Source organism: Notolabrus celidotus, chromosome 14 (assembly GCF_009762535.1).
Source record: "Notolabrus celidotus isolate fNotCel1 chromosome 14, fNotCel1.pri, whole genome shotgun sequence".
NCBI classification, from domain to species: Eukaryota; Metazoa; Chordata; class Actinopteri; order Labriformes; family Labridae; genus Notolabrus; species Notolabrus celidotus.
The window spans coordinates 6938324-6950359 of NC_048285.1; the positions used below are offsets into that span (position 1 = coordinate 6938324).

General features: G+C 44.4%; 1 protein-coding gene across 3 annotated transcripts in view; it reads right to left on the bottom strand.

The window, feature by feature from the left end:
* Positions 1-12036, bottom strand: part of epha4l (eph receptor A4, like) — a 57134-nt gene that overhangs the window by 10352 nt on the left and 34746 nt on the right. For 2 of the 3 annotated variants that reach the window (XM_034700828.1, XM_034700826.1), the window contains exons 6-11: positions 7905-8029; positions 7649-7808; positions 6569-6680; positions 3910-3968; positions 3296-3409; positions 2476-2661 (exon numbers count right to left, since the gene is read on the bottom strand). In XM_034700828.1, the coding sequence (XP_034556719.1) occupies positions 2476-2661; positions 3296-3409; positions 3910-3968; positions 6569-6680; positions 7649-7808; positions 7905-8029 (756 nt within the window). The remainder of the gene's footprint in view (positions 1-2475; positions 2662-3295; positions 3410-3909; positions 3969-6568; positions 6681-7648; positions 7809-7904; positions 8030-12036) is intronic. The other variant, XM_034700825.1, reaches the window with a different exon arrangement.

Consider the following 12036-nt stretch of genomic DNA (forward strand, 5'->3'; position numbering starts at 1 on the left):
TTCCCTTTGTTACGCGCCTCTGCCCCAGGGCTGCCGGTGATTGACAGCTCCCCAATCAAGTCTGAGGAGCGTCTGACCTGCGACCTTAAACTCTCGCCTCCGCAGCCCCGCCCTCTTCCTCCATTCCCATTTGCATGCTAATTCCTTGTTTACTGAATACGCCCTGCCGCCTTTGGCAATGAACTCTGGGCAAGGGCCCCGCCAATGGGCCGATTATCACCTGCCAACAAAACAGGGGCAGAGGGATAAAAAATGCAACAGGGGTACAATATTGGGGGAACGTTGGGCAAACGCTCTCCAGAGGCTCCAACGTTTGCAGAGAACAAAGATCAGGCTCTTAAACACAGATCATTTTCGAATTAGCACGCTTTTACTTTATGTAAATCAGCTGTTAAACATATCACGTCTGAGCTCTAATGGAGGCTAGATTTTAATTACATGCTAGCATGATGGAAACATTAAGTATATCCAGGCTTCAAGATGGTGGACTCCAGCCAGCAGTCCTCAGTGAGACATTTTTGCACATTTATGTATTTCAGTGCCTATTTGGAGTTCCTCCATAATTAATAAGGCTTAATTGGCTCTGTTGGACATGCCAGCAAACTGAGGCCAGATTGAGAACTCCTTTTAACTTGATTGTAATGGAGAGAGGAGTGCAATTCAAATAATGGATTTTTAATAGATTCCACTGACACTCTCAAGTGTAAAGGACTAATTTACCCAAACCTTGTGTCAAGCTCTGAAAAGCAGGAGTGGAGAGAGGTGGAGTGGGAGTTATCGGATGATCTTCTTGCTTTAGCTCCTGTCACTGCTGCGTATCTCATCTGCTCCTCCTTCATCTCTCTCCCTCTGTCTCGCTCCGTCTCTTTCTTTTCAATCCACTGGTTCAGCAGTTTTACCTCCCTGCACTTTCTCTCGCTGTCTTTTCCACTGTTTTTCTCTGTCTTTCCATGAATCCATCAGCTTACTAACCGGCTTCCTGTCTCTTTCTCTCCGCGTCTCTATTTGCGCCCTCCCTGTCCGCTGCTTGTCTCCGATTTCTCTCCCTTCCTCCTGTCCATCTGTCCACTTTTTCTCTCCGGTTCCTGCTTCGTCTCTGAGAGGTCTGAGAGGTCTGAGAGGTCATTCCCCGCGCTGAGAGGTGTGATAGGTGATAAGCAATTCAGCCTGTGCTGCTGTTCACTTTCAGCTCGGGCCAGGGCCAAGTGTGTGTGTGTATGCTTCTTTATACGTGTGTGTGTGTGCCTTTGTGTGTGTGTGTGCAGAAGTGAAAGAGACAGTGTTATCTAGCACAGATAGAGCCAGGCTGTTGTGTCACGACACATTAAGGCACTTCATCCATCTAACCTGCGCACTATCAGCTATGGTAACACTCACGCACACATGCATGCAATCAAAGATGCACAGACGCTGGCATGTGCCGACAGGACAGACACACACACACACACACACACACACACTTCTGGCTGAACGAGCAGCATCGTGGAAGGTGTAAAAGGTAGGAAGAACAAGAGAGGGGAGTGCCAAGGGCAGAGAAAGGGAGAATTGGTTGGTGTTTTGTGGCCCAGCAGCAGCAGATAGAGGAGGGATAGGGTATCACTCCTAACCCCAAACACATTTACAGCTGACACCATGATTAATGAGCCCAGTGCCACGCTACAGGGCCTGTTTCTGGACCCATTAGACCCCCTACTCAACCACCCCGCTACCTCTACCTCCCCCCCTCCCCAGTGTTAGACCCCTTCCATCTGGACACAGACCACCTGGGGATAGACTGGATGGGACAAAGCACAAGTGCACAAATTCAAACTCAGGCATCCCAGCACACACAAAATAAAGTGGTTGTATCACTCGAGAGATTTCTTTGAACCCCATTAAGGTTTACGACATTTACTTTTCTTTTATTTAATTGTAAAAAGCTCTCTGTCAATTTTTACAATCACATCAAAGTTAAAGTTGTGCTTTTAGGAATTAAGACAACTTGAGTTTGTCTGTTTTTTGTCATTAAGTCACAAAATGTCCATTAAGTGAGCGCTCTTCGTGATCTGCAGCAATATTTCCAGGGGGACATTAGGGGTATGCAAGTATTAAAACACACACTGCCACACACACACACACACACACACACACACACACACACACACCTTTTGCAAGCTAAGATTGGTTTGTCCCTACGTTCACCCTTCTCCAAAGTCACCCAAAAACCGCAGACGTGGTTAGTAATGATTTATTGTTCCAATTTTTCAAGGGAGGAAGGGGACAGCAGAAATGAATGTCCTTTCTGCGTTATTAGAATATAATAGTCATTGTGTGTAAATGGGAATGTGTGTGTGTGTGTGTCTGAGTTATCATTTCCTGTAGCAATGTAATTCTCCAAAATAGTTCAGTGTTGTTTCCATTACTTAGAAATGGAAAAAACATCCCCTTTCACCTCCCCGTGTGTGTAAAGTAAACAAAATCTCACGCTTGACGTACATTTGGTGACCACGCCCTCCAGGTGAATGATGTTTGGATGGTCAAACTGCCCCATGATGCTGGCCTCGGACAAGAAGTCCCTCCTCTGCTTGTCCGTGTAGCCGGCCTTCAGAGTCTTGATGGCCACGCAGATCTCCCTCTTGCCGGGCATCTTCAGGCGGCCACTGCAGACCTCGCCGAACTCTCCTACGAGAACACAATCGGGTTTAAAACATGGAGCGATGAAACACAAGCACTCTGATACAAAGTGCTTGGACCATAAATCACATCAAGACGGGAGTTTGTGAGGGTGTGTGTGTTTGTGTGTGTTTGTGTGTGCACAGGTTAGAAGGGGTCCACTTTAAACATTGATCAGGGTCTCTAATCCCTCGCTCTCCCTCCTCCCTTCAGCCACTGGAGCAGAGAGAGAGGAAATGGATATTGATTCTTTCTCTTTATTATTTTGTCATTGGATGACTTTTCTGTGGCCACAGGAATAGTGAGTACAACATATTTAGCCTCTCATAGTTTCCTCTCCTTTTTTTTCCAGCTCTCTAAAGGCCGACCAAATGTTGTTGTCCAGGAAAACAAACATTTTTCATTCTAAAGGAGTGCACATAAAAGCATCCATAGCCAAACATGACTCACCAGCAGCAGATTATTTGCATGAAACGAATACCAAATATACTATTATTCTATTAGGTGGATGCTTTTATCCAAAGTATTCTACATTAGGCTTGACTGCAAAAGCTCCCCATAAAACTTCACTTATAATAATTTGTTTTAAAAATGACTCAAAGAACCGGAGCGGCTGAATCACAAACAAAGAGCAGCTCCTCACCGATGCCAATAACCTTCTCGATCTTGATACAGGAAGCGTCGATCTCTTTGGCAAACTCGCGGACAGCTTGGTTTGGGTCTTCGTAGGTAAAGGGGTCAACGTATATCCTCACTCCTGAGGAAAGGAGCAGAGAAAGAAAGAAAGAGAGGAAGGAAGGAAGTGAAAAAAAGAAAGAAGGGAGTGAAAAGTGAAGGTTAATTCATTCCGGCAACTACACTCCATCTGTTCTTTATTTCCATCATGCTGCAGGCTACACCGCCTTCCTCTGTGGAACCTCTCCTCCTCCTTCTCCTCCTCCTCTTTTCTTCTCTCCATACCTCACTTCACATCTAACTCTGTTGCTTGTCATGTCACTGTGGCTGACTCCGATGAAGACGGAGCTCATTAACTTGAAATTTTTGTGGGACACAAATAACAATGCTGATGACTTGATAATGAGGTGTTTGGAGCGTGCAAGTGCACAAGTACATTAACTTCAAAATAGTTGGTGTGTTTTTCCCCTTCCATTTTATGGGCTTCATTTGTGGTTTAGCATGCATGCACATGAACACACCTGACAGGGCTAATGTTTTTCAATTACAGAGTGTGTGGGTGGAGTGTTAACTAGGAGTTACCTTGATGTAAGTGCTTCTCTTCGTCAGAGTCCTGCTTGGCCTTGCTGTACTTACTCCTTCTGGGGGCAAAAACAGCAGGGCGGTCAGTCACAGTCGCAACAGCATGAAAAAGGATTTCAGTTTTCAAATGTCAGAGAGAGTGTGTCAGAATGAAAAGCAAAAGATCTGCTTATTATTAAAAAAATAATAATTTAATGAAACTCAAATGTCTGTAAAAGCACATTAAAACTTCAGCCAAGACAACAAACCCACTTAAAAAGCAATTACTTATGTGGAGTGGTGGCACAATCACTGATTACTGAAGAGACATTGATATTCTAGTTTTAATTATTCTTATTTAAATTATTAATTCAAGGGAACTCATTACAAAGGCAGTAACAGGTTATGAATGCTAACCTTATTTGACATGGCTTCCTCACGGGGGCTTTACACTTTTATTTTAATTTAAAATATGTTACTTAAGTTTATAAGTCCATGAACAGTTATGAAGGTCCCATATAATGGTATTTTTTTTTAGCTGTTAACAACATGTCCTTGCTGTTTTTTAATGCAAACATTTGAATTGATTGTCAGAAAGTGCTGACTTACTGCTGCAGACTTGTGCAGATGGATGCAGAGGCAAAAAAAAACACCAAAGCAAACAAGACCGGTGCACTACACAAATTATCCTAAATTTGAACTGACAGGGGACAAAGTTTTGGAACAGAATATAGACATGAGTGTTAGTTTTTGCAACCAACAACAGAGCTGGGTCTGGTTCTAACTTTGGACATCTCAACTCTACGCTACCAAAGCAAAACTACGATAGCGTAGGAGGAAACAGAATCACTCAAGGATTTGGATTGAGAGTGGATTTGCACAAATGCCTATGAAACTCATTCCTGTTGTTACGTCAACAATTCAAATTCCCTTGTACAAGGTATGTTATCGCAGTGGATGAGCTTCAGAAACAATCTGGAGAATTTTTCACATCCGCATTTTAAAGGTTGCTCGGCTAAAGGATGAGTAACGTATGGATGTAAAGGCAAAGAAAACCATGATTTACATAATGTCGGACCTTTTAAAATGCTTTTCACATGCTCCAATGTACACTCCAAAGTGATAAAATAAAATATCATAATATCACCATATATTCTTTGCAACATCTTAACTGTGCAGTACTGCAAAAAGAATATGTCTTTTCTCTTATGCTACTTGTAAAACTGTTTTTGATGTTTTTGTAACGTGTCACATGGGTTTTTATTTACATATTGTTGTTATATGCTGAGGTCAAATGCATTTTAATACATTATTTTATAAACCATTTCTTATTATTTTATTTTGCTGGTAGCAGCTGTGATAAGATACGTCTCAAGCAGGGGGATCAAATGCTCCTAACACAGATTAATTTTATGATTTCAGTATTTTTTTATTGGTAATAATTCTGTGTCTCCCTTAGTCAACAGGGGGCTTTTGCTGGTAATGGGGTGTTTTTACTGTGTGGTATTATTACTCAAATCCTTCAGTATTCTTTGGTTATGAGGGTTTTTGAAGGGCACCGAGCATAAAGCAGCAAATCAATTCTAAAAAGAATGCCCTTAAATCCCTCTGAATCCCTCAGGCAGCCTGACACCTGTGCTTATATTGATGTGCCGGGTCAGGAGTGGAAATGACCAGATGTGCGAGACATTGTCCTCCTCTATGCTTGTGTAATGATGGTAAACGGCTACGTGATTACAGTCCCTCCCCACAATCACAGGATGGCCGCGGCTGCACAATGACAGTGGCCGTCACATGCATATAAAAAAGGCAGAGACAACCACCTGCTTGGCTGTGGAGAGTTGCAATCAACAGCCCCCCCTCTTTACTCCTCATCATTCTCAGCACCAGTGCACACATGCAAACAATGCTTTGGTTTCCATATAAAGAGGCACACTCACACATGAAGGCATTAACAAACGCCATAAAGAGTGACGTCCACACACATGCAGAAATCAACACACACACCGTTAACGTTCCCCTCCCCCACACAGAGAGACAGTTCCTTTTTTAACATAAAGACATGCACACATACACACGCATGGGGGGAGTGTGGTTAACACCCTGAGGTGAGGCAGCCCCATCTGCATGTAATCCCATCTGTGTGACGGTGCTTTGTCCTGCTCCCTGGTTAACACCCTGAGATTGGGTCACTGCAAATCCACCTGATGCCTCTCTGTCTCACTCCCTCTCTCCCGCTCTGTATTCTATCTCCTACTTTTCACTGCCTGCTTATCTCATTGTCCACCTTCCTCTCCCTCTCCCTTTCCCTCTTTTCTCTTTTTTCCCCCCCTCTCCTCTCATTCTCTTCACGGCGGTCAGCAGGAGAAAATAACTAGCGGCAGGATTACAGCCACTAGCTGAGTGATAGAGGAAGAGGGATGGAGGGATGCAGAGGACAGGGAGCGAAGGGTCGCTGATTGCATCTCTTCAGCTGTCGGAGCTGTCAATCACGTCTCCGGTGTGGCGAGTCATCACTCATCCGATGTGAGAGAGCTGCATTGGCTGTCTGAATCAGTGTGTGTGTGTTTTTGTCTGTTTCCTGACAGCTACTTTTCCTGGCGCTAAGCAAGACATCGCTCACCTGGGAGGAAAGAGAGAAAGACAGAAAGCAGAAGGGGACAGAAGGGATGAGGCTCACCTCCTGCTGATGACGAAAGCACTGATGAGGATGATGAGGAGGACAACACTGCCCACAACTGACACCAGCAACACTGTGGAGTTGGCCCCATCGCCTATGATGGGAGCTGGAACTAGGGGAAAAGGAAGGAAAGATGGGGAGAGTCAGGTAAAGAAAAGAGTGGTGGGAGGAGGAGGGAAGGGGGGTGGACAGAGACAAAGAGCTAAGTCAATATGATTTGCTTCCATGGGGTAGCCTCACATGAAAGCCCAGTAAACATTCTGTGTTTGTCAAAGTCATTGACAGCCCCTCCCACTTCCTCCCCCCGTCTCCCTTCCTATAGGCCCACCATTGAAAGACAATGACAGCCCATTAGGACGTGTGCTTGACCAAGTCATTATTATGCACTGCTGTCTGTATCTGCATTACAAAAGGGACATCTGGACTTAACAGTAAGCTGTCTGACAGTGTTATGTATATTATGCATCTGCCTGTCGCTAGATTCAATCTATTTTTGTAGATGTTTTATTGCTTTACATGGAAATACAATTCCAAAAAAGTAGTAAAGCTGCCTACAGTGTCAATAAAAACAGAACTTGACTAACATCATCCATGATTTCCAAAGAGAATATCTAATTTTGATTCATTAATTAATTTTAATAGTTTTTTGCATTGCCAATTTGAAATTCTGAGTCTAAACATGTTTTCTCTGTTACTGGTATAGTTTTGGAGCTTGACAGAGTTTATAGTTAGGTAGGAACACTGAAAACCTATTTTTTGTCAGTTTTGCAATAAAAAAATCTGATAGAGTATCCTACATTAAAACCATAGAGGTTAAGCCCCAGCTGGCACATCCATTGAGACTCATTGCAACTTGAATAATGGAAGCTGCTCAAGTTGCCAGTCAGGTTCTGGGGCAGAATATCATTTATCTTTTATAGATGACAGCTATTTTGATGAATGACCCTACGATGAAAGAGAGAAACTCGTAAAAGATGCTATCATAGCAGAGTTTTGCAGAAATGGGTGTGACAGAGCCGGCGTTGAGTGTCTCTGGCTCTGCAGCAAACTGATGTCATAAAGACGACTAGCTGAACTCACCAGAGTTGGTCATGAACTCAAACGGGCCGCTGAAGTCCCCATAACCGGCTGCCGTGCGTGCACGCACATGGAACACGTAGGTTGTGAGAGGGGTGAGACCCTTGATATCTGTGTTCCTTGATGAGGTTTTGATGATTCTGTAGCTTCTTTCATTTTGGTCCTGAGGATGAAACAATAATAAGTACTTTCCTACAGTCAGCTGAAAGTCGCTATTCTGAGATATTTTGTTCAGCAGAAGCTACATGTCAAACCTCACCTTCTCGTAGTACTTGACCTCATACTCCAGGATGACCCCGTTGGCTCTGTCTGGTGGTTGCCAGGCCAGTGAGATGGTGTGTCTTGTTATATCCTTTGCTTGTATGGAACTCACTGGCGAGGGAGCTAGTGAAATGATCAGAGACGACAGAAAAAAAGAAGAAAAACAAATTTAGCCAACTGCGTTATCCAAGTCCCTGTAGCTGCTTTCAGCCTTGGAGACACTAAGTCTCTTTTATACTGCTCTCCTAAATCTCCCACTCTTTGGTCCTGCTGTGAAAGTCAAACACTGAGCCAGGCCACAAGGCAGTCGCTTCCATTTGTCTCTGAACTTGGCTTCTATTCAAAATTGGAGGCGCTACAGAGCCGCACAGCTGAATCCCCTGAGCTCCAGAGTATGGCAATACTCTTTTTTTAACTAATGCTCAGCATCAATAAAAGTGATCCAATTTCACTTCGACTGACACTAGCATGTCTCTTTTCCTACACGCTGGTAAAATAATGTGTAACTTCATTTTCTGCAGATACTCGGGTCACCCTGGGAAACAACGCTGCTTTAAAGTCCGCCTTGAAGAGCTCCAGTCGTGCCGGATGCCTCACTTTTTCTCTCTTTTTTGTCTTCAAGAGAGCAAATCAATTGGGTTTCATTAAAGCTCCAGCGAACGATCCTATCTCAAGCCCCTTTCTGCTGCAGCTGATAATGAGGCCATATTTCAAGAAGCCGTGCTATCTGCGTTCAGACGCCTTTAACATGTGAAGGTTAAAGCACAGATAATGGCTCACACTCAGCCCCCCTCCCTCCCTGTAGTGTTGAACCGCTGCACAAATCAGACCTCTATCTTCAGGGAGTGTGACAACGCTAAAATTGGGTCATACACACTCTTGACACTACAAAGAGAAACTCACGGGCATGGGAAAGATAGTGTCATAAACAGAGAAACACTCATGTACGGAAAGAGTTTTGAGCACAGAGGAAGATGTATGGTAGGAATAACGGGCTGAGGAACAGAGGGTTGCATGGTTCAAAACACAACTCAGGTGCAGACAGAGAGGACACAAGCAAACACATCTCCAGAGCTGCAAAGTTCCTGCTGGAGCTCAAACACAAAATAATACACCTTGAGTACCCACCATAACCTGATCATATATTCCCAACAAAGCCAGAACAATGTACGACACACAAAAACAATTTCCGCTGACGCTCAGGTAGCATTTTAATGAGTCGCCTGTTCTTACAAGGGGAGAATCTTTGACCTTTGATCCTCAGTGGTACTGTAACCTTACTCGTTCCAGACCATCTGCCTTTTAAAAAATTACAGTGGAATGATTAATGAGGGGTTCGCGGTCCACCGATTATGATTGGATTATCTATGACATTATATACATTCTCATCACTTTGACCAGAGGCTCCAGGGAGCAGAGTCTTCAAGCTAACGTTAACAAAACCCTGCTTTTAGCTGCGGATTGAGTTCAAACGGGCCTGGAATTCAAGTACCAGCCGCAGATTGAGTTTCAGCGGGGTGAAGAAGCTGCAGTGAGGAGGAGGGGGGGCTGAGATGGAGATGGAAAGGGATGGGATTGCAGACATCTCTTGGTAAATAGATTAACCCAAGGTTGTGTAATCCTGTTGGCCTAATGTGTTGCGTCTGCGTTAAACAATTAGATGGCGGCCATTTGTATCCCTCCGATCAATCTTCCCCGGCAGCAAGAGCCAATTTGAAGGCCCTCCTGGGGCCGACCGAGGACGTTCTGGCTCAGAAAGAAAACCCCTGAGAGGTCACAGGCCTTCGTTCCCCCGAGGTAATCCACACATCCATCTTTCCTCCAAAGATGACAGATATGGCAATTTAATCTTGTTCTCCTCCTCTTGTTGCATTTTTATTTTTCCCTCGACTAATGTGAGGATAAAGATGAGTGATTTTCTGAGTGGTCCCTTCTGAGGCTCCATACGTGAGAAACCAAGGTTGAAAACCGCCCAAACTCTGAACAGGTGATCCATCAAGGCCAAGTCTTATGACTTATTAAAGATGAATTAGCCAGAGGAATGCTCAAAAATAAAGCAATACACAGAACGAATGTTAAAAAAAAAAAAAAAAAAGCCATACCCTGTACGCACAAAGCGTTCAGAGCTGACGCAAGACACAACCTGACACCCTGAATAGAGAGAAGTTTAACCTCAGGCTGCTGCTTGGGCAGACAATGCTACACAAGCTGGCATCACTGCAAGTGAATTCAAATTATTTGGGGGCAGATTTGTAATTTCTTACAGCCTCCTGAACGTGTGGGCTTCAAACACAGATGGAATAATAATTGGTAGACACAATGAATATTCAAATGTCATTTCAAAAATTGTGGGCTCTCAAGGAATAAAACCCTTCTGCAGCCTGTAACAGACACACTTACGGTATACACACAGACGCCTACCTCACTGTACAAAGGACCTCATTACACAAACAGAGAGAGAGAGAAAACATGCAAGTCTCATTACCTCACGCCAAAAACTTAGAACAAAGCGCTCTAAATACTACTTTTGCATACATTACTATGAGTAAGCATGTTAGTGTTGGGATTTGTTTATACATTTCCACGACAACGATGGAGGATTTCTCTTTTTGCAGACGTTTCTGATGTTTTGTCCCAACGTTGATGGATCACAGTGAAGTGAGCGAGTTTGTCATAGCAAGGATGTTTGTGCTGCGAGGAGCAGCTGTGGTCTACGAGAGCAGTCGCACAAATATGCGGTTGATAGCAGTTTGACATTAAAAGACACCGGGGCCGCGGAGCACATGTGGTTGCCAGATTGGAGCCTGGTTGCCAGATTGGACTCCCTCGATTTTTCTGCCTCTGAAGGAAAAATAGCCAAGGAGGGAGCTGTTTTTCAGGACGTTGAGAATGCGGCTCCTGCGTACAAGATCCTTCTCCCCCGCCTATAAAGTCTGCTTCCATCTCCCCGAACACATTTCCACATGTACCGGCCGTCTGTCCGATTTGCCAGAGATATGGAAACTCACACATATAGGCTGTCGGACGTGCCCACACACACACTCTCTTTCTCATGCACTAATTCACTTTTAGTCACCTAAGCCTGCCAAGTATTTTGTATGGAGACATAAACACCTCTGACTCTCTGACTCTTTCTTTCCCTCTTTCTCACACGTACACACAGAAAGTGCTTCATCCCATAAAAAGGGGGGAAAACATCCATTTGCAGCCAGGGGTCAGTTCAAAGCCTGGACATCCCCCCTCTCTACTCTCCCTCTTCTCATGCAGCCCGGGTGAAAGGGTTACAGCTCGGCCGATTTACGACTGTGGAATTGTTCATGGCTAGACGGGGAATCTGACCTCTTTGCACACACACACACATACACATGCCTGGTCGCAGATGTGTGTGCATGCAATTTAACGACGCTCAAGTCTTCATTTTTCTCCCCTGCACTCCTACAAAATAATACATCACGCCCTTCCAACCTGCCTACCTCACTTCTTCCCCTCTCACTGAAACCTGAACTTTTCTGGAAAGCAAGTGGCGGGGGTGTCTCATCCATAGCACTTATAAATCCTAATAAATCTATCATAATAAATGTGTAATCCACGGTGTCTGGATGAGGGGAGGCGATACGGAGAGAGGGACAGCCACAGATGACTGCCTGGATTACCAGCGGCTGAAACCAGAGCTTCCAAAGCCCCTACCAAGCATTAGCAGGAAGAAATCCAATCAGTCTGGAGCTATTCTCTTTAACACGACACACACACACACACATGCACACAAATTAGAAAAGACACGCACGCCCGGAGACACATAGAGGACATTGTTTGAGAGGCGAATGTAGATCATCTTCATCCATGAGCGTACCAACAGTCTGTGTTACACATTTTCTTGCTTTTAGCCAAGCTTGCAGTCAGTGTAACACATCTGAAAACAGCACGCCACGCTAGAGCCTCCAGCTGCAAGCGTCATATAACTAATCCTGAGGAACAGTTGTGGAACATGCACCAGTGACGAGCCAAAGGCAACATCATCTATATCTTACATCTTGGAGTCAGTAGATTAGCCTCAAGCAACCTCAAGGGGACATCAATGTGTGTGTGCGTATATCACCATATCTTTGTATGAATACATGAGAGTGCGCAAC